The 27,689-nt window shown below is 41.4% G+C and overlaps 1 protein-coding gene across 1 annotated transcript in view; it reads right to left on the bottom strand.

The window, feature by feature from the left end:
• Positions 1-250: 250 nt before the first annotated feature.
• The window catches only part of ngef (neuronal guanine nucleotide exchange factor), a 37,849-nt gene continuing 10,410 nt past the window's right edge, over positions 251-27,689 (bottom strand). The window contains exons 7-16 of the mRNA XM_041940020.1: positions 26,860-27,020; positions 26,587-26,739; positions 17,353-17,482; positions 17,107-17,181; positions 10,873-10,962; positions 10,065-10,228; positions 9,590-9,748; positions 2,749-2,828; positions 2,563-2,667; positions 251-2,420 (exon numbers count right to left, since the gene is read on the bottom strand). Coding sequence (XP_041795954.1) covers positions 2,200-2,420; positions 2,563-2,667; positions 2,749-2,828; positions 9,590-9,748; positions 10,065-10,228; positions 10,873-10,962; positions 17,107-17,181; positions 17,353-17,482; positions 26,587-26,739; positions 26,860-27,020 — 1,338 coding nt within the window. The 3' untranslated portion in view covers positions 251-2,199. The remainder of the gene's footprint in view (positions 2,421-2,562; positions 2,668-2,748; positions 2,829-9,589; positions 9,749-10,064; positions 10,229-10,872; positions 10,963-17,106; positions 17,182-17,352; positions 17,483-26,586; positions 26,740-26,859; positions 27,021-27,689) is intronic.

Raw genomic sequence — 27,689 nt, 5'->3', positions numbered from 1 at the left:
TCCCTCCTCCCCCAACCCCTTCCAAAAAATATCATATTAAAATATATAGTATTTGCTCTCTCACTCTACCACATTTTTCAATATGCTTGGCGGGATTTGAGGTTGCAGGTACCCTTTAACTATAACCCCCCACACGCCCCAAATTGTGGTCTATCCCAAACAGTGAAGTTAAAAGGGAAAAGAACAGCTAAGCATATAAATTCTGGGAGAGACATTGATTAATAATTAAATCAGCAGGTCAGGCAACATCTCTGATTAATGTCTTTTTATGAACAATAATTAACTTCTTACAAATTGAAATAGCACTTATTTAGCAATTATTACTTGAAACATCACATGTTTGCATTACTGTACATTGTATTTAGACACACAGGCTTTACAATCATGCTTATCTATAGTTGTTGATACACTACAACATACTGCAGTTATTTGGCATTAAATTGCTATTCCAGGATTTATTCCTTGTGTGTATGTGTGTGTGTGCGTGCACACCTTGAATTGACATGTTTAAAAAGTGACATTTATCACTTTATCTATCTATTTATTTATCAGTATTAACCGCTGTAGGCTTAAAGGTGAGTGCAAATGAATGGTACAGTATTTCCAAAAAGAGAAGATAATAACCCATTGTTCACCAAAAAAAAAAAGAAATAAAAACCATTCGAAGAAGTTTAAAAAATGTGAGGACTTTATCTGAAATTATCCACTGACTAAAAGTGCATGTAGTCTCAGCCCACTTTGTCTATAATTTCTTTTTATGTTTAGATATTTTAATATATAAATATTTTATATTTGTGTATTTATTTATTTGTCATAAGTATAAGACATAAATATTATAGGATGACTTGAAATATTTTTTCTAATAACATGGAATTTCCATTTTGCACATAGACTTTAATGAGGCTTTTCTAATATGCAGCATAGGAGCAGAAGTACAAAGATGAAATGTAGTTAAATTAACAGCACAATTATGCTCCTTAAAATTTACAGAGTAAATAAATGGAAAATAATAACATTGTCTTCCTGAAAATGCATTTTGAGGTTTTCAGGGTGTTAAGTAAGGGGTCAGGGACCACCTGCATTTGACCCACACATTTCAGACATACTGAGCATAATGATGGACAGCAGAGGAGTGGATCAAGCTTCATAGTGGTCTAGCCATTTATGTCAGTGGTGTCACAGGTTGCCATCACTGTAAAACTGTGATCATATATTCTGATGTCTGTATGTGTATATATATTTATGCCTTATGAACAAATTAACCCTGTAAATTGTTCAGATTAATTATTATGGGATATTGTTTTTGATATACTTTACCATACGCAGTAATTACATGTAAATACTATTGTCTAATGTCTAGTGTTTCATCATATGACAGTTATATTTTGCTGCTTGCACAGTATGTATAATTTCATACGTGAAATATGCAATTTTCCATGGTCATAAGGAGAATATGTTAGCTATCTATTAGCTCTGTGTGTCTGTGTGTGTGTGTGTTGGCATGATTGTGTGTGCAGCTCCATAATGAAGCAACTTTTTACAGCCAGCAATTCAGTCTGGCTATAGTCCGGAGTTTCATACTCATAAGAAACATTTTGGGTGGAGTATCACTCTACTGAGGTACTTATTTAAATATTTATAGACATTTTAAACAACCATTAGTGATTTGCATACAATTTGATTTTCTGTATTTTTTTTTATTAGATGCTTGACTGTTTGTGTTGTAGGTGTAGGGTATAATTCAGTTCTAAAAGTATTTTACAATGAAATGAACACATTAAAAGACATTTAAACTTGCCCATGCATCTGAGGGATGTTTACAGTACTGTTTACAATAACTTTCAAGGTTCTTGCCATCCCCGTACATAGCTCTTAATCAAACACAGAATTTTGCTCCATGCATTTCACACCACAGTGTGTGGGCCTACAAAACACCTTCAACACACGTGTATATTAGGCATGCAGCATCGCTTGCGCAAAGTTATAATTCTCTTTGATAGTTTGTCCCAGATCACTGAGACCCCACTAGGGATTTCTAAAACCACACAAACTGCTAAAATCAAAGTGACAAGTTGTCAGAGTGTGGGAATTAAGTCACATGTGTCTGACTATTTTTCTTTTAGTGCATATGGCTCTGAATGGTGACATTTATCACTGTTACTGATTCCCTACTTTACAGTACTGCTCTCCCCTATTGATCTATGGATTGGAGAAGTTGGAGGTTTTTGGGGTGCGTCTCCCCACCCTTAAACCAATCCTGGCCCCAGTTTGTGGGCCTCCTCCACTTTCCTGGGCCTGCTGAATCCTGAAGGCCTCTCTCAGGTTCTGAGCTCGGACCTCCTTGCTCTGGATCTCCTCTACTACTCGACTAGGAAACCAGCCCCTTTCACCATCATGAAGTCTTTCACCCATCATCCAGCCTAGAAGACAGAATACACAGAAGCCCAGAGGTGACATGACGGTGATAAGAGAAAAACCTAGACACAGCCATATTTAAACTCTAAAATTCTGATTAGTTATTTTTCAAAGGGGATTTAAAAGCAGATTTACACCTCTACCCACCATCGTCTGTTCTCTCTAGGAGGTTCAAAACATCAGCCATCTCAATAGAAAGTTCATCTGGCTCCTGAGATGAGTATGACTGAATACACTGCACCTGTGGGGAGTCTGATATATATACAAATAGTTTTAAATTCAGACCTCCATGTCATGGACTGTACTCAGTGTTGGCATGATATTCTGTCTCACCTGGTTGATGGGCACTGGTAGACATAAAGCGTGTGCGTCGGTTAGGAGTGAGAGCACACATCCATCGAAGCTTATCACTCCTGTCCACAGGATGCCATTGATTAATAATCAGTTAAATAAAAATTAATTCATGTTTGGTATGTTCCAATAAAGTGAACTATTTAGATCAACAGGTTGCATAATGAAAATAAACAATCAACAAATCACATGAAAAGACCAAACCAACAATGAAGTGATCCTACTAAGAAGTTTTGTCTGCCTGATATATCATATTCTTCTATTCCATAAATCTCCACTGTTGTCCAAAAACTACTAAACTCACTACACTGTTGTAGTAGGTTACGGTCGGTCATTACTATGAACACTCAGTAGTTTATTTTGTTTTGTAGTTTATTTTGACTCAGTCCAACATGCTGAATTGAGTCATTAGAACATTCATTAGACACCAGTGCACCAAACCTATGCCTCGTTTTTTTTCTGTCTTTGTATTTTCTTTGTATTTAATTGAAAGGCCCAAACCTCTCTAGTCTGACTGGACTTTTGTGAGAAGAAATCAACAATTTTTTTTCAGCTGTTATTTGAGGTTTTCTGTAATTCCAAATGCATTGTGCAGGACATCACATTTGCCTACATATTGTATTGATGATGAACAATTGCATTTGTACATCAAGTTTGTTGTACCTTTAAAATCACATCAATGAGCCATGATTTGAGATTTATGTCTACAGTAGGAACCAATGGGCTTAGTGTGCGACAAACAGGGTAAGGAAGCCAGACAGCATCGAGGCTGTCGCCAAAGACATTGTTAAGCTTGGTCTTTTTATGAGGTTTGCTTACAAAAACAAAAACATTGAATGACATCAGCCTTGTCTTTATTCTCCACTAATTTGCAAGTGAGTATGAAACTGAACAATCCTGAAATGTCCATTCTAATTTTAACTTTTTAACTAACTTTTATCAGTTACAGCAAGAGAGTTTGACAGCAGGTGGAGGTGGAGTGTAATGTGCACGTCTTACGAAAACAGTAATGACTTGTTTATCTGCTGTCTTAAATTAATCAGATATAATTTTCATTAATAATAATAATGATCTGAGAATAGGGTTGTATATATCTAGTTATGTGAGTTTATTTATCATGGTTTCCTTTTGCAGTGCAACTCTTCATATATTTATTTTGTTCACTTTGTGCCTGCTGTCATTAAGATTTATATGAAATTAATGTTCATTCATATTTATTTTCCCCACTTTTTACATTTGTGGTATTTTTACACCTGTTCTTCAGAAGTGGTGCTCTCCATGCAAAACTGGTCATTGATATATCAAAATTTTTTGCCCCCTTCTGTTCTGCCTGTCACAAAAGCCTAAATACATTGGGCCAGAACAAAAAATTATGTTATTATTAAAATGGTTAAATGGGTAACAGCTATGCCTGTTATGTGTATATTTATCTTCTCTGGTGTCACAAAAAGCTTATGAATAAATAACTAAAAAATAACTGATATTAACGACAAACTGATAGACACACAAAAAAAGATGCATCTTGTATAAAATTATCACATGAGTCCTATGTCACGGTAGTGAAATAATGGGCTTAATGAACTGCCAATATTCATGAAGTAGAAATATTAGTAGGAGAAAATAGTGCAGTTTTAGCTGCTCTTGAAATTTAACTAGCAGGGTACCATGCAATTATTTAACCTTTATATTAACTCAGAAATAAACTGAGGTAGAGACTTCATTTACAATATATCTGAATTTAAAAAAAAAAAAACAGTCCAAAAATCCCAGACACTAACAAACACATATAGAAAGTTTAGTTAAAATGGCACCAAAAAGCATACATAATAAAACATTAGGAAGAATAGACATTGATTAAAGCTAATTTTAAATCAAATGAATCAACTAAAACAAGAAAAGCTGAAAGTGAAACAAGAACAAGGACAATGGAATAAGATAAGCTTAAGATTTTTCTGCATGTCATTCCAGGTTACAGGTGCATAATGAGAAAAGGCTGGATTTTCCAAGTTCAGTAAAAGTATGTAATTGAATCTTTTTAGTGTGTTTGGTAAGGACCCACACTAAAAGACAGCAAAAAAGTCATGTAGGGGGTAAAAAAACACAGTAAGGGCCAAAGAGCAATAATACAAGAACATGAGGATCCGTCATGTTTCAGTTAAATTTATTGCATCCACAACCTGTTTAGTTGTGTTATTAATCTCACTAACAGCAGCCTCCAAGCATGTGTGGAACATATTTGATCATATAGACGACAGCACTCTGTTATTTATCAAACTTCACATGTCGGAAACTGTGACATTATGATTAAGCCTTCACGTGGCCACGTTATGTTTCCAGAACTGTCACTGATATATAAACCAAACACTTGCTCTACGTGTTATCTGAGTGAAATAATGTGTTTCATGGCTTCACTGACAGCTCTGAAGTGTCTTATTGAACAGGGATAGAAGACACAGTGAGGCTGATAAGTTCAGGTCAGAAAAGTCAGAAAAATTAATTCTCATGTGCGTTATTAAAAGTGTTACATACTAATTTGCTAGTGCTGGAGACTTTTTTCTAATAAGTGAATGTGTCTAAATGGAGTATTGAGGGCAGGGGGAGGTGGGGGTGTGAATATAACGGTAAATGCAGCAGATCCAGCTGTGTCGCGTCATCAGAAACAGACGTTGCTTCACGTGACGCTTCAGAGGAAAGGAGGTCTCCCCTAAAACGTATTTCCTCGTTTCTTCTCTCCTTGCGAGGAAAAGACGCAAGTGAGGGAAACATGGATGCAATTGAAAGAAATGGGATGTACCCCGTGTTACCCCCCCAGTCTTGTCTTCGTTCCTTTTATGTCAAACATTCCTGTCACTGTGAGTTTTTCCTCTGAGATTCTGTGATTTTTCTGTGGTCTCCATTCTGTGGGACACGGCTGACTAAGATGGAACCCACAATGAGGAAGCAGGGTTCCCGATGACGTCATGCCACACTGCTAACCTGCTCCTCATCCTCACAGCTGCTGGCTCAAGTTCCTGAGTCAGCTAGTCAACAGCCTTCTGGCCTGCAACCCTGTTCCGTTCCCGATTTGGCTGGAGAGCTGCAGCGTTCTGTTTAGTGCTGCCCAGTCGCCGGCCTCCAGTCCTGCTATCCAGTCGGCGGCCTCCTGTCCTGTTGCCTTCCCGCCAGCTTGCTGCTTGGGTTCCCAGCCACTGGTTGTTGTCCCTGGCACACCTCACGTTGGCCTCTAGCCCGATTTCCAGTTGGGTTCAGTCTTTGCTGTCAGTCTCCAGGCCAGTCTCCAAAAGAACTCTGCCTTCGGTGCCGACATCCAGAGGGACCCCACCTCCGCAGCTCACCTCCGGAGGGGTTCCGTCCTCGCTGATCTCCTGCTTGTCCTCCAGAGAGGTTCTGTCTTTGCCACCATCCTCCTGACAGGTCCTGCCTTCGCCAACCTCCTGCTCGTCCCCCTGAGAGGTTCTGCCTTTGCCGATGTTCTCCTGCGAAGTTCCGCTCTCACTGGCCTCCTTCTCATCCTCGGCCACCTGCTAGACCTCCAGAGGGGTTTCGCCTTGGTCTCTGGCCTTCAAACAACAGCCTGAGGTTCCCTGCTCTGCCCCTGCCCAGTCACCAGGCTGCCTGCCTGAGATTCCCTGTGAAGTTCAGTCTTCAGCTCCTTGACCTCTTGCCCCTAAGTCCCTCCTCCAGACCTCCCTCCACCCACCTCGGGGAGCTGTCCCTTTCATTGGACTTTTTCTGTGGTTTGGAGCATGCAATGATTTCTGTCTATGAGGTAACTCTATGAATTCTGAATTCTATGAGCAACGTCATTAAATCCAATATTGTGAAGCGTTTTTAAAAGCCAAGCATGAGTGGCTATATGAAATCCCTATGAAAGATCAATAAAAAGAGCTGCAAGCTGATCTTCAACAAAAGTGGAACCTGTGAAAGTGCTGTGCTTTCTCTATAACCTAATTGGTGGATGCTTAGAATAGAATGTGCTGAGAGGAATGATTTAAGTTAATTAATAATAGAGATGATAGTGTTTTTGCATGATAATTTAGAAATAGACCTATTGTTAAGTTTGGCTGTTCCACTGCATTTATTTTATGGGGTTACAAAAGCAGTCTTCTAGGCCTTAGGAAACGTACCAATTAAAACTGATAACGGTTCAAAATTGTTACGCAGCAGACTATAATTGGTGCAGTAAGCTTTAAAAAGTAGGGATCAAGTTTATCCTCATCAACTGAATTCTTTTGTGGGACCAAACTAGTGTGTTACTGAAAGCATTATCATCTTTATAGAGCATAATACTCTTAAGAATGACTCCCTATCTTATTCACCCCTTCATTCATTGTCGTTGTCAAGTCTTTGTCTATGGCCAATACTGCACTGGCCATGTCACCAGAAAAGAACAGCTGTAATGTAAAATGAGACCTTGGCATTACCTGGCCATCGGGATCAGAGTGGACAGAAAGGGTCCTGTATAAGTTACCAGCAGATTCAAAATGTTTATTAAAATCTAAACAAATCTCTTTATATGATTTCACAGTGAACACCCCTAAACTGTGGCTGAGCAGTAAATAACCCCATATTGGGGTTTACAGAAAACCTACTCACACAGACCAATACCTCCTTTTTGACTCACATCACCCACTGGAACACAAACTAGGTGTTATCAGAACTCTACAACACAGCTGATAATGTTCGAACCAGCCAACAGGCAAGGGACAAGGAACACAAACACCTGAGAGGGGCCCTCAAAACCTGTGGTTATCCCAGCTGGTCCCAGCTGAAAAGTTCAGCTGCTTCCAGAAAGAACAGGGTGACAGAGGAAGAAAAGAGGGACAGACGACATAACATCGTCATTCCATATGTGTCTGGTGTATCAGAGAAGCTCAGGCGAATCTTCAACAAACACAACATCCCGGTACATTTCAAACCTGGGAACACTCTCAGACAAAGGCTGGTGCACCCTAAAGACCGGACACCTCACACTCAGAAGAACAATCTGGTGTATGCAGTCCAGTGCAGTGAGGAATGCATAGACTTGTATATTGGGGAAACTAAACAGCCACTGAGCAGACGCATGGCACAACACAGAAGGGCTAACTCTTCAGGGCTGGACTCAGCTGTTTACCTGCATCTCAAGGAGAAAGCACACTCCTTTGAGGATAAAAATGTGCATATTCTGGACAGAGAAGACAGATGGTTTGAAAGAGGGGTAAGAGAAGCTATCTATGTCAAGGTTGAAAAACCATCTCTGAAAAGAGGGGGAGGTCTTAGACACCACCTATCTTCCACATACAATGCTGTCCTTTCATCTCTCCCTAAGAGATTCAAAGATTTAGCCTCTGAAAACAAACAACAAAGCCATTCACACATGGCTCAAGGAGCCTCCCAATGACAACAATGGGACACTAACGAGGCTAATGACTGTCGTTGACACCAAAGGGTTGCACCCCACCCCGCCTTAATGGGGGGATCGTTTGCCTCACAATAGAGTGATACCATTCTTGTTTTTGTGGGTTGGTCTCACTCAGGGGATAAATACTTGAACCTAACATCATTGCATTGGACTAGAGCTGTCCTATCTAGTCTGGTTGCGTACGAACTGATGAAGCCTGCTCGGATGAGAGGCGAAACGTCTTCTAAGACAAACTGACGAGGTCCAGTTGCGAACGATTGAATGCCCTAAAGCTTACAATGACCTGGATGAATGAGAATATTCACAGACAAGAGGAAAGACCTATGTTTTACAGAATTCGCTGCTTTCCAGAATTTTGCTGAATCCGAAAACAATTTGGGAATTCAAAATAAACAACAATGAGATTTAGCTTTTCTTATTGCAGATGTGCATTTGTTTCTATGCTGCCTAAAAGCAAGTCAGGGACCAGGGTCCCCGGTACATCTGGCAAGAGCCTAGCCTTGCCCAGATTAAAATTTTTGCTGAGAACCAAGAACTCTAACTTTAGGTGCATGTCCCAGGCATGTGACAGTTAAGTACAGTTCTCCAGCATCTGTGGTGGTGACAGGGGGGCCCTTGGTGACCAATGAGTCGAGGATCTACTCTATCCCTAATCTGGTACAGGATGGATATTCTCCCTTCCAGCTCTGAGATTTTATGGTTCAGGCAGGCAGAGACAGCTGTTGCATCTGGATAGTCAGATGAGTGGAGGCATGATTTGTACTTGTGGTGGTCACTGGGGAAAGAGAAACAGCTATGGCCAGTAAACGGTGTTTGGTGTAGTAACTTGAGCAATGCACAGGGCGATACACAAGGGCCAACAGTGTGAGCCCACAGTGGAAATTAGACTTGGAACGTTGTACACAGGCGGTCCTACTTGGAGTAGGATGAGACTCAGGCCCAAAGAGTGGGCCTGCTGCAATTGATCTGATAAGCACATTAGTTAGTTGTGGTTCCCCTTGGTGATGTTGGTGGTGGCTGACATTAGTTAGCTCCCATGCTAAAAAAAAAGCTTGGTCTGCAATAACATCCACTCATGGCAAGCCTGGCCAGGAGACTTCAAATTTAAGATCTGCTCATCCAATAAAATATTTTACGATGTTAAAACATGTGGACAAAAACAGCCAAGAACTGGAAGTGCAGTGTAAAAATGTGTGTTTCAATTGGATATAAATAAATGAATCTTTGACAGAGCTTCTGACCCACAAACAAAATGCTGATGCATCTGCACCACCATACGTATTATCATAGTTACCAAATAATTTGTATGAACATATACATTGCCTAAACAGCCTCTTCATTTTCTGTCACTTCTCTGACCCACATCTCATTCAAAACCGTGTAATGGAATCCTAAATTAATTCTGATTGAGATACTCACATGCTGGAGGTCTTGAGCATGTAGCTGACTGGGCGCTCCTCTTGGTTCTCCAGCAGCTTAAGATTAAAGACATTGGCCAGCAACTGGCCTTGGTCTTCAAGATCTTCAGTCCTCAACATGGCCCGTGTGCATGAATCAAGTACCTGGAACTTGTCCCCACTGATAACATGTTTACTGAATTAATATTGCCCACTTTCAGTGCAGCGATCGACTAATTTGATTTTGAATGTAAATATACACTATTTTTTTCTCCACAACCTTTTCTGTCAATGAGAATAGCTAAATAAGAGAAACACCACTCTGTATAACACAATACAGTTCAACAGCACCACAAACAACATCCTCCAAAATAAAGTTGAATCTCCAAAAACTTTAGGCATACTTAATTAACTGGCAGCTGAATGTAAAGAGTCTGACAAAACAAGCCATTTGTTAAAACACAAGGATTTCAAAGAATAGCTGAACAAATGCTTACCTAGAGCTGCGCTTGGTCACCAGCAGCAGATTGTTAAAAAGAAACAAGTAGACTGGTTGGTAGAGCTTGCGACTCCTCATGGTCCTTGTGCTCTTGGGCCCGGCCATTAACTGCACTTCACCCTTCTTTAGCAACCAGCGTGAGTGGGAAATGATGGGCACAGACTATATGGGTTAACAGAGATAAAAAAGATATAAAGGGGTATAAAGTAAGGATTACTGTACCATTGACTAATCACCATCTGATTGCAAATACTAGGAAGTATGTTGTAAAATAGCAGGGAAGTATGATGTAATCATGCAATACTTAATCTTCACACCTGTAAATAATCATGGCAGCTAATAGACTGTAGGATACAAATGACTGTAAAGGATAAACCCTGTGTCCATAACAGGGCAAAAGAGAGCCATATTTTTCAGACCTTTGGAATGGGACAGCTTTATTTACTTATGACGTATCCAGTCTTGGACCCCAGATATGAAGAAAGTGGTCTCTAAATTGAGACACAGTTATAGTCTGAACTAATCCCCTAATCCCCTTAATCTGCTGGATTGAGAGGATTTGTAATGGACTGTGAGACTGTCTGATCCGGCTCACAAGACAATTCATAAATAAAAAAAAGCAATTACTTTTTTCAGCAGTAGAAAGAAGAAAATAACATTTTTAAAATTAATATTAAATAAGAGACTAACACATTTCTTTCGAGTGGTCCCTGGGCACAAACACCCAAAAATCTGCAATGTGCCATCATGAAAACAGAACTGGTTGAGTTCATTACAAAAGGAAATGCAAGACAATAGGAATTTACCTTGGATTTAAACTCCAGTGTTTTCTCAATGCTGATGAGCTCCTCAGTACGACTCATTTTTCGCACCCCCTCATTACACTCTTTCACAATCTGAGGAAGACACAAATGTACACCATCAGTCCATAACCTTGGAAAATCAAATGATATTGTTTTTTCTTCCATATATCTATGTTTGATTCTTGTTATGGAATGTAAAAAAATATGATTTTGGTAAACACTAAAGTTGTAAAAAGAAGAAGAAAATCTGAATTCATGTTGTAGTAGTCTCATTTGCTGCGTTCTTATTTACTTTCTTATTCTTCAATAAAAACGGGGCTACTCAGTTCCTAGGGAACATTGGTTGCTTTTTCTAGCCAGTTCAGACTTATCTCAGATTGTCCAAAATAAAGTGCAAAAGGCAGCTGATGGTGGAGGTCAACATGGTCCATTGCAACACCACCCACAACAACGACTGGCATGAAAAGACATCAGGCATGTAATAATAAAACATGTATGATATGGTAGATATTAATAATATCAAGTAATTTCAGTTTTGTTAGGCTAAAAATCCTTTTTTGATTGCTCTAGTGTGATGCTGCCATAGAAAATTAGTTTTTGTAGGAATCGGTCTCCCTTACCTGTCACTGTTCAACATTAGTGTACTTTTGTTGCGTTTATGAGTGTATGGTCTGGTCCAGCAGGGCTATGTACACTGCTGTGCAGTGAAACTGTTTTGATATCAGTTGCTGACTCTGCTAACACAATTGAGTTTTTGCAATTACAGTGGGACCCAGTGAATCTTTGATTGTGGCCTCATGTTGCACATGTATGTGTGAATAAAAATTCAAATCGATAATTTAATTTAATTAATAATCCAGAGTAAAGACACAATGAACATGGCTATGTGGAGCCACAGCTTCAACATCACAAAACACAACCAAGCACAAGTTCTCATAAGTTAACTGTGACCTGGACAGGGTACAAAATCATGGTATGGTTGTCAATCACACCTGACCTCCATATGAATATATTGCTGAAAAAAACAGCAATAAATTGTGGGGGTGTATTGCTTCAAATACTGGTGAGATGATGATACAAACCAAAGAGGTTGTCAGACACCAACATTTCTTTTTTACAACTTCATAAAGTTATAATGGCAACATCACTTTATCCTTCATCTTAACAATCAGTGTAAATTGTGGCATTCATAATGCAACTAATATAACAGGAATGTGTACTGTTTGCTCTGTTTGTTCTTATTTGTTCTTCTCTGATTATAAACATCCAGATCCACTACTGCAGGGAAAAGGTCACTTGAAACTCTTATAGTTTAAAGTGTAATTTTTTTAATTTAGAAAAGTAAAGTTTTTTTGTTCGTATTTGCACCTTGTTCTTGTTCTTCCTATTGTTCTTATTAGCACCCTTATTGTTCTTATTTTGCACCTCATTGTTCCTATTGTTCTTATTTGCACCTCCATTTGCTATTTGCACCCCCTTGTGTGTTCTGAAGAGCTTCTGTAAGAGTGCATTTCTCCATTGTGAGATCAATAAAGTCTTATCTTATCTTTTTTTGTGATCAAATTGTTACTTTATTGACAGATGCACATGCAGCAATACAGAAAAAGATGAGATCCAGTGCCTCTGAACAAGAGCAATATGCATGGACAATCAATCCCAAATATCTTTGAAAGTTTGGAGGCTACAATCCCCCAGAATCTGGCCACCGGGGAGCATTCCCAAAACATATGAAAGAAAGTACCAGTAGCTTTCATGGAGCACAGAGTACAATTAGAGTCAGCAATCATTTGAGGATTGAAACAGTAAAGTTTCCTCGGTGTCAAGTACACTGGGTAGACAAAGTTATAATGTATTTGCTGGTGATCAGGATTCCTGGATGCTAATACTATGTTGGACCAGACTTTGTTCCAATCAAAAGCTGGGTCCAGATCAAGGATGTAAAGCATCTAATGCCAAGGGATGTTGTGCATGCTGTAACATTAACCGATTGTGCACTTGTGCTTCTTGTGCTGAGTAGAATTTTATGCAATGAGTGTGGTGTGAGAGGACTGTGTAATGGAACTCCACTAGCCTTTAGAGCTGATCGCAGTTGCAAATAAAAGAAAAAAGAAGAACGTGGCAAATAAAATTTTGAGCATAATTCTTGAAAGGAATGTAAGCCCTCATTCCCATAAATGTCCCCCAGCACACGCACACCCCTGTCTTTCCACCAAGGAAACCGAATAGGATGGCCACCAATCAAAAGTCTAGTATTATTATACAGCGGGGAACCGGGGTTCCATGCAGAGGGGCATCCACATAGCTTCTCTGCTGATCTCCATACCGATAACGTTTGTGAGACAATAGGGGCGAACTCCCGATGACATTGAGCTATGGATATGATTGAAAACAAAAGATCTGGGAGAGAACGAGGGCTCACCAAGCTCTCCTCCAGCACACGCCAAGACACTGGCACCTCAGGCCGTAGCCAATTTAATAATGGTCTAAGTGTAAATGCCCAACTGTAAAATTTAAAATCTGGAAGAGACAGACCCCCAGCCTGTCTCTCCCTCTGCACTGTAGAAAGACATAAATTTTTTTTACTACTGTCTGCAATTTACTCCAATACTGGGAAGGCGGTTTGACAGGTAACATGGAACTGAAAAAATGTACTCTAGGAAGAATGTTCATTTTAATAATTGACAACCTACTCCGAAGTGAGCTTGGCAATGTAGACCACCTGTCTACGTCAGAAGTAATTTTACAGTAAACTGTTATAATTGTTTTTGGCTGTCGCTGGAATTGAAGGAAAAATTTCTATCCCCAAATATGTAAAGTTTTTGACAACTGGAATAGTTGCAGGGATGGAGACATTAACCATTGCCTGATTTAGCGGTAACAAAGCTGATTTAAGCCAGTTTATTTTAAAACCAGATAATTTACCATACCGATCAAAAATGGACAAAATATGTGAGAGACCTTGCACAGCGTTATTGAGATACAATAAGACATCATCAGCATATAATGAAATATGATGACATCCATTGATTGCGATTGGTGATAGATCAGGTGACTGATGGATGGTCTGTGCCAGTGGCTTAAGGGAAAGCGCAAACAGCATTGGGCTTAGGGGACAGCCCTGTCTTAAGCCTCTTGAGATAACAAAGGGGGAAGAGCAATTCTTGCCCGTAAGCACTACCTTAATAAGTTTCATAAATGGAGCACCAAAACCCATTGCCTCCAACACGGACCACAAAAAAGGCCACTCTAGGCGGTAAAAGGCCTTCATTGCATCGAGCGAAAGGACTGCTGCTGGGTTGCTGAGGCCTTGGGCAACATCCATGACATGTAGGAGTCTCCTGACATTGTCTGAGGCTAATCTAGATTTAATGAATCCTGTCTGATCACTGTGTATAAGTTTGGTCATGTGACCCTGAAGTCGCGAAGCCAACACTTTTTAAGTCTGCATTTAAAAGCGATATAGGCCTACAACTAGCACATTCCACCGGGTCCTTGTCTTTTTTAAGAAGCAAGGTGATTAAAGCAGTGTTAACATCTCTAAAAAAAGAACCAATTCCAAGCGAAAACTGTATCATGTCAACAAGTAAGGGACCAATTAAGGGCCAGAAGGTAACATAAAACTCAGGCGGGATCCCATCTGGGCCCGGTGATTTACCTTTATGCATGGCTTTTGCAGCTGTCTCAATTTCATGTGCGGTTATAGAGGCATTTAGCTGTTCAGATTCATTAGTGGAGAGACTTTCCAATTTATCAAAGCAATTAACAGAGCTGTACAAATCTTTATAAAAAGAAGCAAAGACGTCATTGACCTTTTTAGGATCTCTCAAAACTGTTCCATCCTTGGATTTAACACAGAAAATGTCAGCAAAGTGCTCATTTGTTCGGAGCCTCATGGCCAGCAGGTGGCTAGGTCTGGAGGAATGGAAGTAATAAGTCTGCCTGGTTCTATGCATAAGAAATTCTGAATGGCGCCTGAGTAAAGAGTTAATTTCTTTCTTAACTAGCTCTTTTTGGAGAGAAACACAGTCACTATAATTACATTGCAAAGTAGCATCAAGGGCTTAGTGCTTCCAACGTAGCTCTGCGTTCTTTATTCCTGTTTGACACATACAAAGGGGTGTTGCTTCTTATAAAACCCTTCACCGCCTCCCACATAATCCTTGGGTCATTCACAGAACCTTAATTGACGTCCAAAAACTCTCTAAAATTGGCTTCAAACTGAGTCTTGTATGCTTCATCGCATAGTAGTGAGGAGTTAAAGCGCCATCTGGGAGCCCTTGCAGGGGTAACCCTGACGCTGGCTGAGCAGTAAATGGGTTTATGATCAGACCAAGTAACAGGAATATAAAAGGCATTTTGCACACTCTGAAATAGATCTTTGGATGCAAAGATGTAGTCTAACCTTGAGAATGCTAATCTTTTAAAGAGGGGTTCATCATTCGCCAAACATCCACCACGCCAACATGAGCCGCCAATTGACGCAGCGCATCAGAAGCTAGACGTTGATCCCTGTTCTCTACACACTAACATGCGAGGGAAAAAAAAGAAAAATAAATAAATAAATTAAAATAAAAAAAGGCATGTTATAAGGATAACAGTTATAATCATGGCATGACTATAAAAACAATGAAGCCATAATGTAATTTAAATAAAATGAACACAAATACACAATAACCAAAGTGGATCTGCCTCCACTATCACAACAGTGAAAGTAAATTAATTAAAACTAACAGAAATACACAGTCACAAATGACCTGCATAACTTTGCATATTATATCCTGCCAATGCAATTGGTTGCATAGTAGCTTTAAGGATGTGCATGCGCACAAACGTTCATTTTTATGCCCCTGCATTTCTGTACATGTAAAGGGACTGCCTGAAAACTATATTAAGGCACATCAACTCCGGTTGCAGAAAGGGAAAAACAAGAGCAACACTGTACAGCTACATAATGCTGCAACGGAAGAGTTAAAAAATAAACAAGGAAGAACCACAAATGCACAAATACATTCCTGTATGAGCATATCAGACTAAAGTCCAGAAACACTTTTCAGGACAAACCTCCTGAAGCCCCTGCCTCAGCGTTCTGTGGCAAAAACAAGGAAAGAAACGTGCTGGGGAGGCTCTAAGCTTGATTCAATGCTGCGACCATCATGCTGAGAAATGTACATAACATTGTTCAGGTTATCTTACCCGGGGCTGGAGTTCGGCAGAAGCAAAAGAGAGTCAGGCTTACTGTGACCATGACAGCATACCATTTCTCGCAGCAAAGTCTAAAAGTTTTTAATGCACTGCAGGACAGCAGGGTATCCAATGCTGAACGGGATTTTGGCAGAGTGAAGTAAACTTTTGCAGTCCAAAAACGAGTGTCGTCGGTCCTGTGTGGCCTTAGAAAAATCCTGATAGAAGCTTATTTTGTGTCCCTGCCAGCAGACATCTCCCATCTCCCTAGCCAGACTTCTCACCCGCTCCTTCTGTTGGAATTCAAAAAACGCACGAATGGCCTCGGCGGTTTATCCTCGACATGCTCTGGAAATCTGTAAATGTGTAAGTTCCCTCGTCTTTCGCTGTCCTCATACTCAACCAATTTGGCATCCAGCTTCTCGACATCAGAGGCTAAAGCCAGGGGACAGTCACGACGTTGCACCTCCACATCTTCAAGCATGTCTAGCTGAGCCTCCGCACTGGACATTCGGGTTAGCACGTCGGCTAATTTCTCCTCAACTGCAGAAACGGCTCTCCTCGTCTCCAACAGCTCTCTTTGTAGTTCTGTAAAATACCTCGATTGGTCCTCGAATAACTTCTGAAGAAGCTCGAGTATCACGGCTTGGAGGACGGCTCGGCTACAGTAGTATCCGAGGTGTTTGAAGTAGTCTGCCCAGTCCTGGAGTTAGCATTAGCCTTGGAGCCATTTCGCTGTTGAGCTGCATTAACGTCGTTCTTTCGCGGATTCGGCATTTTGCTTGCAACCACAATATGTAAAGAGTTCAATGACTGATTAACCAAATTAAAACAAAGCGAATAAAACAGATGAAAACAAAATTAGCGGCGACAACGCTGGGAGCACAAGTTTAGGCAGCCATCTTCTGTGGTGTCCAAACGTCACAGTCTTATCTTATCTTATCACATAATTCTGATTAGCCAATGCAGTGGGTACATACTCTAAATGATAAGTCATCATCCTTACAACTACCTTTCTGAACCCAACCTGGGGCCACTCTTTTTAGAGATGCTCACCTGCTCCAGTTGTTGATGTGCTTTTATAGCATTTGCTTCCCTCTCTGAGTTTTCCTCTGCTTTTTTCAGGATATTCTGTGTAGACAAACAAAGTCAGATAAAAACAACAAAAAGCCTCAACAAAACACCTATTTATTACTGCTACTTGCTACTTGACACATGTTCAAAATATATAAAGCTGAACTTTTCTTTTCTGAACGTTTCTTTTTATATCTATTAAGTTTTAACTTATGTTGGCAAACTCACTTGTACTAGCAGCTTGAGCCTTGTGATTCTCTGGAAAGGAAGGATTAGGAATGAGGTGAAGGACAGGCCCCTGACACGTGGATGGTTCTCCAGTAAAGCCATGGCCTCTCGAAATGGCTGGTTTCCCTCTCTGCACAGTCATGTTAAGGCAGCACAATGTTTAGTTGACCATATAGCTCCATTGCGCACACATGCAAGCATGCAAGCTCACTCACACACAGAGACACACATTCTCTCCTCTCTTCAATGCAGTGATTAGAGACAGAGAAAGAAAGAGAAAAAGACACTTACAATGATCATTAGGTTTCTGCTGATTATCCATGGAGAAAGATCACACTGGCTATGTTGAGAGTTCAGTGATTTCATTTTATTAAAGAATTTCTTCAGATCTTACTTCAGTTAAATGATAGGTATAGGTATATGCATTTCTTATTTGCAGCACAATACTAATGCGTTAGTATATCTCTCAATAATTTGTTTGTTTTTTAAGACTAAGCCATCATAGTTTTTAGCAAACATTAGGAGAAAATACTGCGTTGGGGGCATTTTCAACAGTGAATTAATACACATTTTCTGCTATAATGAGTCTTTCCAGCAGCAGGACTGTGCATATGGGACTGAATCAAAATAAAGTACAGTGTGTTGATGGTGGAACATGACAACCAGTGCAATAGTGCAGCTCACTGATGTGTTTATAAACATAGGAAACTTGATATTGAATTGTATTTTTTCTTACCAGTATGCACAGTAGTTGTGAATGTCAAGTTTAAAACAAAAAAATAAAGCTATATGCTAATACATATGTTAAAACATCAAATAACAGCTAAAAATCAACTAGGTTTAGTTTTTTCTAACTTTCCTCATGAAAGTCCAGATGCCAAGAGCCAGACGCATAAAACTCTTGGTAGATTCATGGCTAAAACTGCGTGCAGACAAAGACAAAAGTATGCATACACAGAACTTGGCCTCTCACTTGAACCTGCCCCATCCCCTCTGTAAAACATACCGCTGCTGACTTTTTCACTTTTAGTTATGCACTTTACTTTTCTATATTTTTTTAATCATTCTGATTATTCTGGTATTTTTTGGGGTGCACATCACTGGTATGCAAGTACGCATGTCTGACTAAAATCAGAAATGAGTGACATGCTTGCAATGATGACAAAAGGCCAATGTCAAAAGTCATTACATGTCATGCACAACACTCTCTCATTCTGGGTTTTCCGTGGCTCTGCAAAAATAACCCCCACTTAGACTGGGAAACTGGGAAAATCCTGGGGTGGGGAAGGGATTGCATGACGAACTCTCCATGCTTATCTGTCCACAGCATAAACACCCAGAGCAAAGCTGCTATCGGGATCTCGAAGGAGGAGAGTGAGCAGTATCCGGATTTGGCGCGGGTGCCGCGGTGTTATTGGGATCTCAAGGAAGTTTTCAACAAAAACAAAGCTACATCGTTACCTCTTCACAGGTCCTCAGACTGCGCCATCGAGCTGCTCTCCGGAGCTCCCTTTCCCAAGGGGAGACTCTACTCGCTTTCGGTACCTGAGCGTAAAGTGATGGATGAGTACATCCAAGCTTCACTTAAGTCAGGGATAATCCGACCCTGTTTTGAGAGAATATCTGAATGACTTTGTTTTTGTATATCTGGATAATATCCTGATATTCTTGCCTGACTTGGATTCCCATCAGCGTCATGTCCGCCAAATACTGTCTCGCCTACTCGAACACCACCTGTATGTCAAAGCCGAAAAATGTGAGTTTCGCACTAATCAGGTTTCATTCTTAGGCTATGTCATAACCAAGAATCAGATTGAGATGGACCCAGAGAAAGTGAGTGCGGTGGCTAAATGGCCAGTCCCGACAAACCGTAAGAAATTACAGCAGTTCTTGGGGTTTGCTAACTTTATAGAAAATTTTTCAGAAACTTTAGCTCTGTTGCTGCTCCTCTCCATGCTCTCACATCTGCCAAATCAGTGTTTCAGTGGTCTCCCGGTGCTGAGACAGCCTTCCAGCGTCTGAAGACGGCCTTCATCTCCGCTCCTGTCCCCACGGTACCTGATCCACAACGTCAGTTCGTGGTTGAGGTAGACGCATCGAACGAGGGGGTAGGGGCAGTTTTATCCCAACGATCTGCTAAAGATAATAAGATTCACCCATGCGCCTACTTGTCACGTAAGCTAAACCCGGCAGAAAGGAAATATGATGTGGGCAATAGGGAGCTATTAGCAGTAAAGACCGCTCTCAAAGAGTGGCGGCACTGGCTGGAAGGAGCAGAACAGCTGTTCCTAGTGTGGACTGACCACAAAAATTTAGAATATATCAAGACTGCCAAAAGACTTAATGCCAGACAGGCCCGATGGGCGCTGTTTTTCAGCCGGTTCCGGTTCACCTTGTCATACAGGCCCGGTTCTCAGAACACTAAACCGGACGCCTTGTCACGTCTGTACGAACCGGAACCGGCCGCCAAGGAACCCGAAACCATCCTACCACTGAACTGTGTGGTCGGATGGGTCTCCTGGCAGATAGAAAAGGATGTGCAACAAGCTACTGAGGGTGATGAAATCCCTGCAGGCTGTCCCAGCGACCGGTTGTGCGTACCGGCTCATCTGAGGTCGCAGGTGATCCAATGGGCACATACATCCTTGCTTACATGCCATCCGGGGGTAAAAAGGACAGTTTGTGATCAAGCAAAGATTCTGGTGGCCCACTATGAAACAAGATATACTGGAATATGTACAGGCTTGTGAAATTTGTTCCAGGAACAAGACTCTCCGTCAGAACCCGACCGGACTTCTTCAACCTCTGCCCATCCCTCAGAGACCATGGACACACCTCGCTCTGGACTTTGTCACAGGACTCCGGGCAGCAGCACAGAGCATGCTGTGAAGAAATGAAACACGGATGAAGGCAGCGGCTGATCGACATCGCAAAGCAGCACCTCAGTATGCTCAGGGCCAGAGGGTTTGGCTGTCCACAAAGGATCTCCCTCTCCATGTGCATTCCCGAAAGCTGGCACCCAGGTTTGTGGGCCCCTTTGCTGTATCTAAAGTTATTAATCCAGTATCTGTCCGTCTGAAACTCCCCAGGTCCATGAAAGTCCACCCCACCTTCCATGTGTCAAAACTCAAACCTGTCTGGGAAAGCAACTTGGTACCCCCCACCGAACCACCCCCTCCTCTTCGCCTGGTAGATGGAGGTCCTGTCTACACGGTGAAAAAACTGCTCGCTGTGCGAGGACGGGGATTCCAGTATCTATTGGGAGGGGTATGGCCCTGAGGAGAGATCCTGGATCCCCGCAAGCTTTATTATGGATAAGACTCTTATAGAGGACTTCAACAGACGACACCCTGATGTTCTTGGGCCGTCAGGAGTCGGCCCTGGGGGGGGGGGGGGGGGTACTGTCATGTCTCGCCAATGTGTTAATGTGTTTTGTTCACGAGCGTCATGTCTTGTCTTGCACTTCCTGTTTTATTGTGAAACCTAACTCTCCTCTCGTTTCAGGCCCTTGACTTCCCGTTGTGTTTCCCGCCTGTCTGATTGTCTACCCCGCCCTAATTGTCTCCACCTGTTCATTGTTACCTCGTGTATATATAGTCTGCGTCTCCCTTTGTCCTGTGCCAGATTGTCTCGGGCCTTGTCCTGTACTTGCCTTGCCATCTAGCGTTCCATGATCCTTGTCTTCTGTGTCCCTGTAAGTCTAGTTTTTAGTCCAGCCTTGAGTCTTTTGTTTGCTACTTTGTATCTAGTTTTGGTGATTAGTCCAGCTCTGTACCTTTTGTTTGCTACTTTGTTATCGAGCCATCTTTGAGCCTTTGATAGTTTTGTTCTTTTTCTAGTCTAGTTATCCTTAGCGTTTTCTGTTGCACTTTGTTACATTTCTTAGTTTGTATTTTGCCATTCATCCTGAGCGCTTTGAGTTAATAAATTTCCTTTATTTTGACTGTGGTCTGCATTCTGAGTCCTGAAACCTTGTGCCTCCGGGCTTGTCATTACAGCTCAAAAGATGCTAAATTGAATGAGCTGCAAGGACGAATGCAGACATTTGGCAGCTACTTTGGTGAAACATCAAACCAAACCTGAGCTGAGCTCGTTTGCTTCTCATCAGAGAAGCAAACGATGATTGCAATGTGGTGCAAGATATGTTGTTTGCATCCACATCTAGCAGACAAAACACATGCATTTTATACAGGCTGCAAGAATTTCAATCATCCATTTTGTGATAAAGAGTAAGAAGCACACAAAGGTGGTAGTTGAATGTTGAACAATGGCAAGCTCTGTGTAATGTCTTACTGCTAGCATTTCAAAAAGTGAAACATGCCTGTCCCATGTCTTCCTATGCTGAGGATTTTGCTTTACTGAAGTGACTGAGAGAGTTGCATACTTGCCTACTTACCTGAGTACCTGACTAGTTTAGCCCTGTGTGATTGAGATATGTGTGTTTGTGCATATGTAATACTCTGCTGCATATACTGTACTTTTTAACTGGGGATAGATAAAGTTCTTTGAATTGCCTCTTTACAGCAGATGTATAAAGCAACACAAACACCTGGTCGGTGTAGGGATTCGCAGTTTCCCCTGCCCTTTCCCAATTGTGTATTTGTGTTTCTCTCCTTCCTTCTGTCTCTGGTCTGTCTCTCACCTGTCTGTCATGTTTGAGTTTGCCACACCGCAGGGTGTGGCTGACAGTTTGGGTCCAGCCTCCTCTCCTCCTGAGCAAAGCTGCTCTTTATCAGAGCAATCAAGACTCACCTGCTGCCACAGTATTTAAGCACTGGTGCCTCACCCAGTATTCATTGAATCGTCAGTTCATCTGTGTGGTAATGACCGATAGCCTTAGTACTTTGGTGGGCCTATGTTTTGCCTTCCTGACTTTTTGGTTTTTGTGTTCAGGTGTCTATTGGGGTGTGCTGCAGAGGGTGGGGGGTGAGGGGGTGCTGGTGTTGGGAACAGTCTGTGTGGGTGTGGGGAAGCAGGGGCAGGTGAAGGTGGTCTGGGGAGTGGGGGGAGTGCCCACTGGGCTGGAGACATGTGAAAGGGGGGAGCAGGAAGGGGGGCATAGGGGTGGGGGGAGAATCAAATCTGTTGAAATAACAGTTTAATCCATCTGCCCAGCGCTGGTCTCCATCAGCAGTCCCTCTGGCACTCCAAATCCAGAGATGTTCTTCAGTCCTCTCCACACGTCCCACGCGTTGTTCTGGGCCAGCTTCTCCTCCAGCTTCTTCCCATAATCCTTCTTGGCCCGCCTGATCCTCTATTGGAGCTCGCACTGGACTCTCTTCTCCTCCTCTCTGTCCCCTGAGTTAAAAGCCCCTTTCTTCTGGCTCAGGAGGACTTTAAGCTCAGGGGTGACCCAGGGATGGTTGTTGGAGAAGTACCGTACCGTACCGTCCGTGATGTAGTGCGTGAGGCCGTCAGGTCATTTCCATAAGAGCTGCAGAGCATGCTCCAGTCTGTGGTCTGGAAACAGTCCCTCTGTCTCTCATTAGCCTCCTCAGTCCACACTTTCACAGTCCTCTTCTGCGCAGGTTCCTTTCACACCCTGGGTGTGTATTGGGGGAGCAGATGAACAAGGTTGTGATCAGACCGCCCAAAGTGGTGGAGGGGGGAGGAGGGGGTAAAGGTCCTTCACAATGGTTAAGTGTGGTATTGTCCCTCTTTATGACACTTAATGTACTGTGTGAATGTTGGGAGAGAGGCGGAGAGAGAAGCGTGATTGAAGTCCACACTGATCAGCAACAGGGCCCGGGGATGGCACGTCTGGATCTGGCTGACAGCGCTGTGGAGCTGCTCACATGCGGCCGAAGCCTCTGCCAAAGGAGGAATGTACATGCAAAACACAATCACGTGTTTTGCCCTCGGTAGATAGTATGGCCACAACAAGCAGCTTTAGGTCCCGTGTGCACAGCTGTTCCTTCACACACACATTCGCCGGGTTGCTCATTCACATTCACCTCAAGTCTCTGAGAAACACATGAGGCTGCACTCCCTCTGCTGCCTAGTTAGCGCAGCCAGCTCCCCCATCTTGTTAGAGATGGAGTGGACGTTTCCGATGATGACAGAGGGAATATAAGTCCTCCGCTTCTTTCGTCCGCCTCTGCAGCCTGTCCTCTTCCTCTGTTTCTTCGCGGGGACATCGGGCTTGTCCGCCTACAACAAAGAAGGGTCGTGCAGACAAAGGAGCCCAGAGCTGTGGCTAAATCCAAAAGGGGTCCCAGAGCGGTTCCAAAATGTGCAAAAAACAGTGCCAAACAAAATAAAAGTGTAAAGAAAGTGTGTTTCCCACATGCACAATTGAACAATGCTTCATCCACTTTAAAGAAAGCTAAACAAAAATGCCTATTTACGATAGAAAAACGAAAAAAATAAGAAAAAAGGGGCCAGCAACTGGTCTCGCGACCAGTTGCTGGTCGTCTGTTTACCTCCCCTGCCCAGCCGTCTGTTTACCCCCCCTGCCCACATGATATCGCCATTGACCTCCTTCCTGGAGCTCCTCTGCGTACCAGTTGTTTGTAAAACCTTTTATGCCCGAAGAGGGAGGCCATGGAAAATTACATCCAGGATTCACTTGCTGCAGGTATTATCCATCCCTCTTCCTCTCCTGTTGTTATGGGGTTTTTCGTCATTTCAAAAAACAAGTCACTCCATCCATGTATTGATTTCTGAGACTTGAATTCAATTACTGTAAAAAAAATAAAATAAATGCCCTCTGTCACTTATCTCCTCTACATTCAGGTCACTTCAGCCACTTCTCCAAATTAGATGTCCGAAATGCTTGAAATGTAGTGAGAATAAAGGAGGAGATTTGCTCCTTAGGTTATCTTAGGTGTCTAACCACCACCTGTCTCCGTTCATGACCTGCTCAGTTGGTGTCTTCAGTAAAGGAATGGATTCAACACTTCTCTGGCTTTCCTTCCCTGAGATCTCCAAGTTCTGTGATTCAACTAGATGCGTCTGTTTGCACATTCTCTGAAGATTCATTAAAAATCTATTGACTCTCTCTGGTCTCCTGCTCTCTCTGTTCGAGTGTGGCATTTTGGGTCCTTTAAATGACTAGATTGGAACAGTTGGTTCTGTGTCATAAATCTGTGGAACTGACAGCATTTGCATGAGCCTCATTTCCACTCCCACAGTTAGTTATAAATCAATGTAGATACACCCTGAATCACTTGCTTGCATGTCTATACTTATGCCCGCTCCACAATTTGAAAGATTGTGTCATATCAGAGGTTATTCAACAATGTCAGAACAGCTGTCATTCCACATGACAGCTACATATGACTGTGGCTATTTATAGCGCCTGTACTAATAATTTATCACATGTGCCAGTAATCAATTGGTAGTGATATCTCTGACAACATTATTTAACATCAGAGAGATGATCAATAGTTAACTTAGAGTGGCCATACTGAAACATACTTTACAAAGTGCTTCACAATTCAGGATCAGGAACATTGGATTTTCATTGACTTGGTCAATAACTTGGCCTTTTATTGCCATTTTACAGAATGCTGTGTAGACTAAAACAAAATTGGCAAACAAGCTAAACCTTACTCAAAGGCTATATTTCTCACCTTATAGCCTATTTCATTTCCACCTTATGTGGGAAATGCATTGTTTTTGGACATGTGTAATTTACACATCTGGCCCCAATTAGGTATGTGGGTTTCAATTACATACAAATCCAGGTGGCAAAAACAAGGCTTTTTATTTATTTATTTTTTTACTATTATTAAACCTTTATTTAGTGTGTCAACCTGAACCTAAACAGCAAAAAAAAAAACAAAAAAAAACACAAAGCATCATCACTTTCAACTCAAATGAAAAGTTGTGAAAAACCTATTCATCACATAAACCAAACTGACTCTGTATTACACTGTATGGGTACCATATTTTCATGAGACAGAGAAAAAGAGAGCCACATCCTGCCCAAAGCTACAGTTGTAAGATACATGTTGGTGTTCTCTTAACACAAATTGTACTAATGACTGTCAATCACACATTAACAGTAATGTCCAGTGAAGATCATTGTTCCTTATTTGGAACATTATTTTCCCATGAGGAAACCCTACTAACCCTGCCAGAAGCAGAAACTGAGATGATAAAAGTGAAAAATATATATGGCACAACACCAGCAACATATTCCAATATTTTGATTTTGCAGTACCTGTAATTGTCAATTGACAACAATTGAGGTCTATTGCACTGACTGTGGCAATACTTGGATTCATTATTGTTTTTTGTCTTTTGATGGGACTTTTTTAACAATAAGGAAAACATAGTAAATCACCAGCCTTATATTTCAAAGTACAAACTGTGATCCAAGAGTGAAGTCCTTCACCAAAAATCAACACTGATGACATTTTGTTATACTATCTTAGGTAACTGGCCTGAACATGGTGGATCTAGTATGCATCTGAGGTTTTATGGGAAAAAAGTTTTGAGAATGTACAAAAATTGCAAATCACCTTTGCTTTGCTTTTGATATCAGCCTGGAAAATATCTGCCCTGGAATGAGTGGCAGTGAAAAACTCTACCACTATCTACAGTACCAGCCTGCATAAGGAAGAAACATGCTTTATAATTGAGAGAGAAGGAAAACAGCTCTTCTTTTCCCAAGTGTCAAATAATTAGTCATTGTTTTTTTGTACAGTTCTGTCATGTTCTTCCTAAGATGATACAACTAACATTTCTACATTACTCCTTACACCCTTATAAGTATGACTGTTACACCAAACCTTATGAATAGACTTAGTATAATATAATTTTCATCAACACAACAGATGGCATCTAATATGGACTTTCTTAATGCTGCATCTCCAAATGTTAATTCATAAACTGGTCACAGGCCTTGTGATTTTCAGAACCCATTTCGTATTTCACTTGTATTAACCAACAGGTCTTTCCAGTAGCTGGCAAAGATCCCATTTATTCTATGCCATTGAAGATACCTGCCCTCTGAAGTATGTGGGAATGTCACACTCTCACTCAGGTATGCGGTTAATGAAGAGGGATGCATTATATTCAAAGTCAGCCACACCCAGCACATCACATTTGTCATGATCGAAAAGAAACCTGTTCTCTACTGAAAAGAGACAGGCTGACAACATTCATAGACTGGATGAGGCTTATAATTCTCTCTCACAGTCCCTCCCACTCAACAATTAAACCAGTAGTGTATGGAGAAAGCATAGTCCACATTGTAACAGATGTATTAATAAAATAGGTACTCACAAAATGCGTCTGTAGTTTTTCTCCTGGTACACCTGGTTAATGACGTACTTGATGAAGACGCTGAAGTGTTCCACAGCGTGGTAGTAAACAATGTCACACACATCAGAAATCAAAATAGACTTCTCAATTCGATGCTCAAGATCCATCAGGAACCTGAAAATATTACAGGACCATTATCCAGGAATGTGTTGCAAAACCTTATTTTCTGGAACTTTGCAGTTCTCAAGTCCTCCCTTTATAAACTGATTTGTATTAATGAAGACCTTGTCCTACCTTTCACTGGCTTTCATGACTTCCTCGATGTTGGAGAACAGAAAATGCATGTCGGATTGGCTGAGAGTGTTGATTAAAACAGGGTTACGTAGGAAGTGAGTCTCTAAAATTTCCAAACTTTTGTAGTAGGATGCTTCCGAGGTAACAAGCTCAAACATGGCCTAGACAGAAAAGCAAATAAAAGGGCCACATGAACATGGACTGGGGATCCCTACATTGAGTGAGTATATGATATGATGAAATTCTGACGAAGTATGATGTCCTGCTGGTATAGCTGTCTAAGTCACATACAGTATGTATGTAAGGCTTATTGTTTTCATTTTACTGATATTCACTGAAAAACTACCAAATTACCAGATTTAAATGATGGATGCACTAAACAGTGTGTGAGGAATACTAACATAATAGTCCATTTGATCATGGAAGTTGTTTAACAAGATGATCAAATTTCAAAGGTCCATTTACCAGTTCGGACATTTAGCCACATTATATGGTTTTCGTCCGCTAACTGGTTTACGTGTTACAGATGATCTACGTGTGTGGAACGGGTAGTTGTATAAAAATGTAGAGATCAAAATCCATCTCTGTTCAAATGTTGCTGATGTTCAAATGACCTCACACCAGAAACACCAGGTCATCAGTTGTCTCTTAACACCACACTAAAACCACTCCCCCCGATATACAGCATGACCATCTGTCGACGACAACTGAGACAGCTCTATCCAGCTCAAGAGTTGCTCAAGTAGGATGGTTGACAGTTTTAAAAAGTTAACTCTTACGCTTGGTTACTTTGTTTACCTGACAAACATAACAACACTAGAAACTTCATG

The sequence above is a fragment of the Chelmon rostratus genome, chromosome 7, assembly GCF_017976325.1.
Source record: "Chelmon rostratus isolate fCheRos1 chromosome 7, fCheRos1.pri, whole genome shotgun sequence".
Lineage (NCBI taxonomy): Eukaryota > Metazoa > Chordata > Actinopteri > Chaetodontiformes > Chaetodontidae > Chelmon > Chelmon rostratus.
The sequence above is the reverse complement of the archived record's forward strand: the minus strand, read 5'-3'. Positions and strand labels throughout refer to the sequence as shown.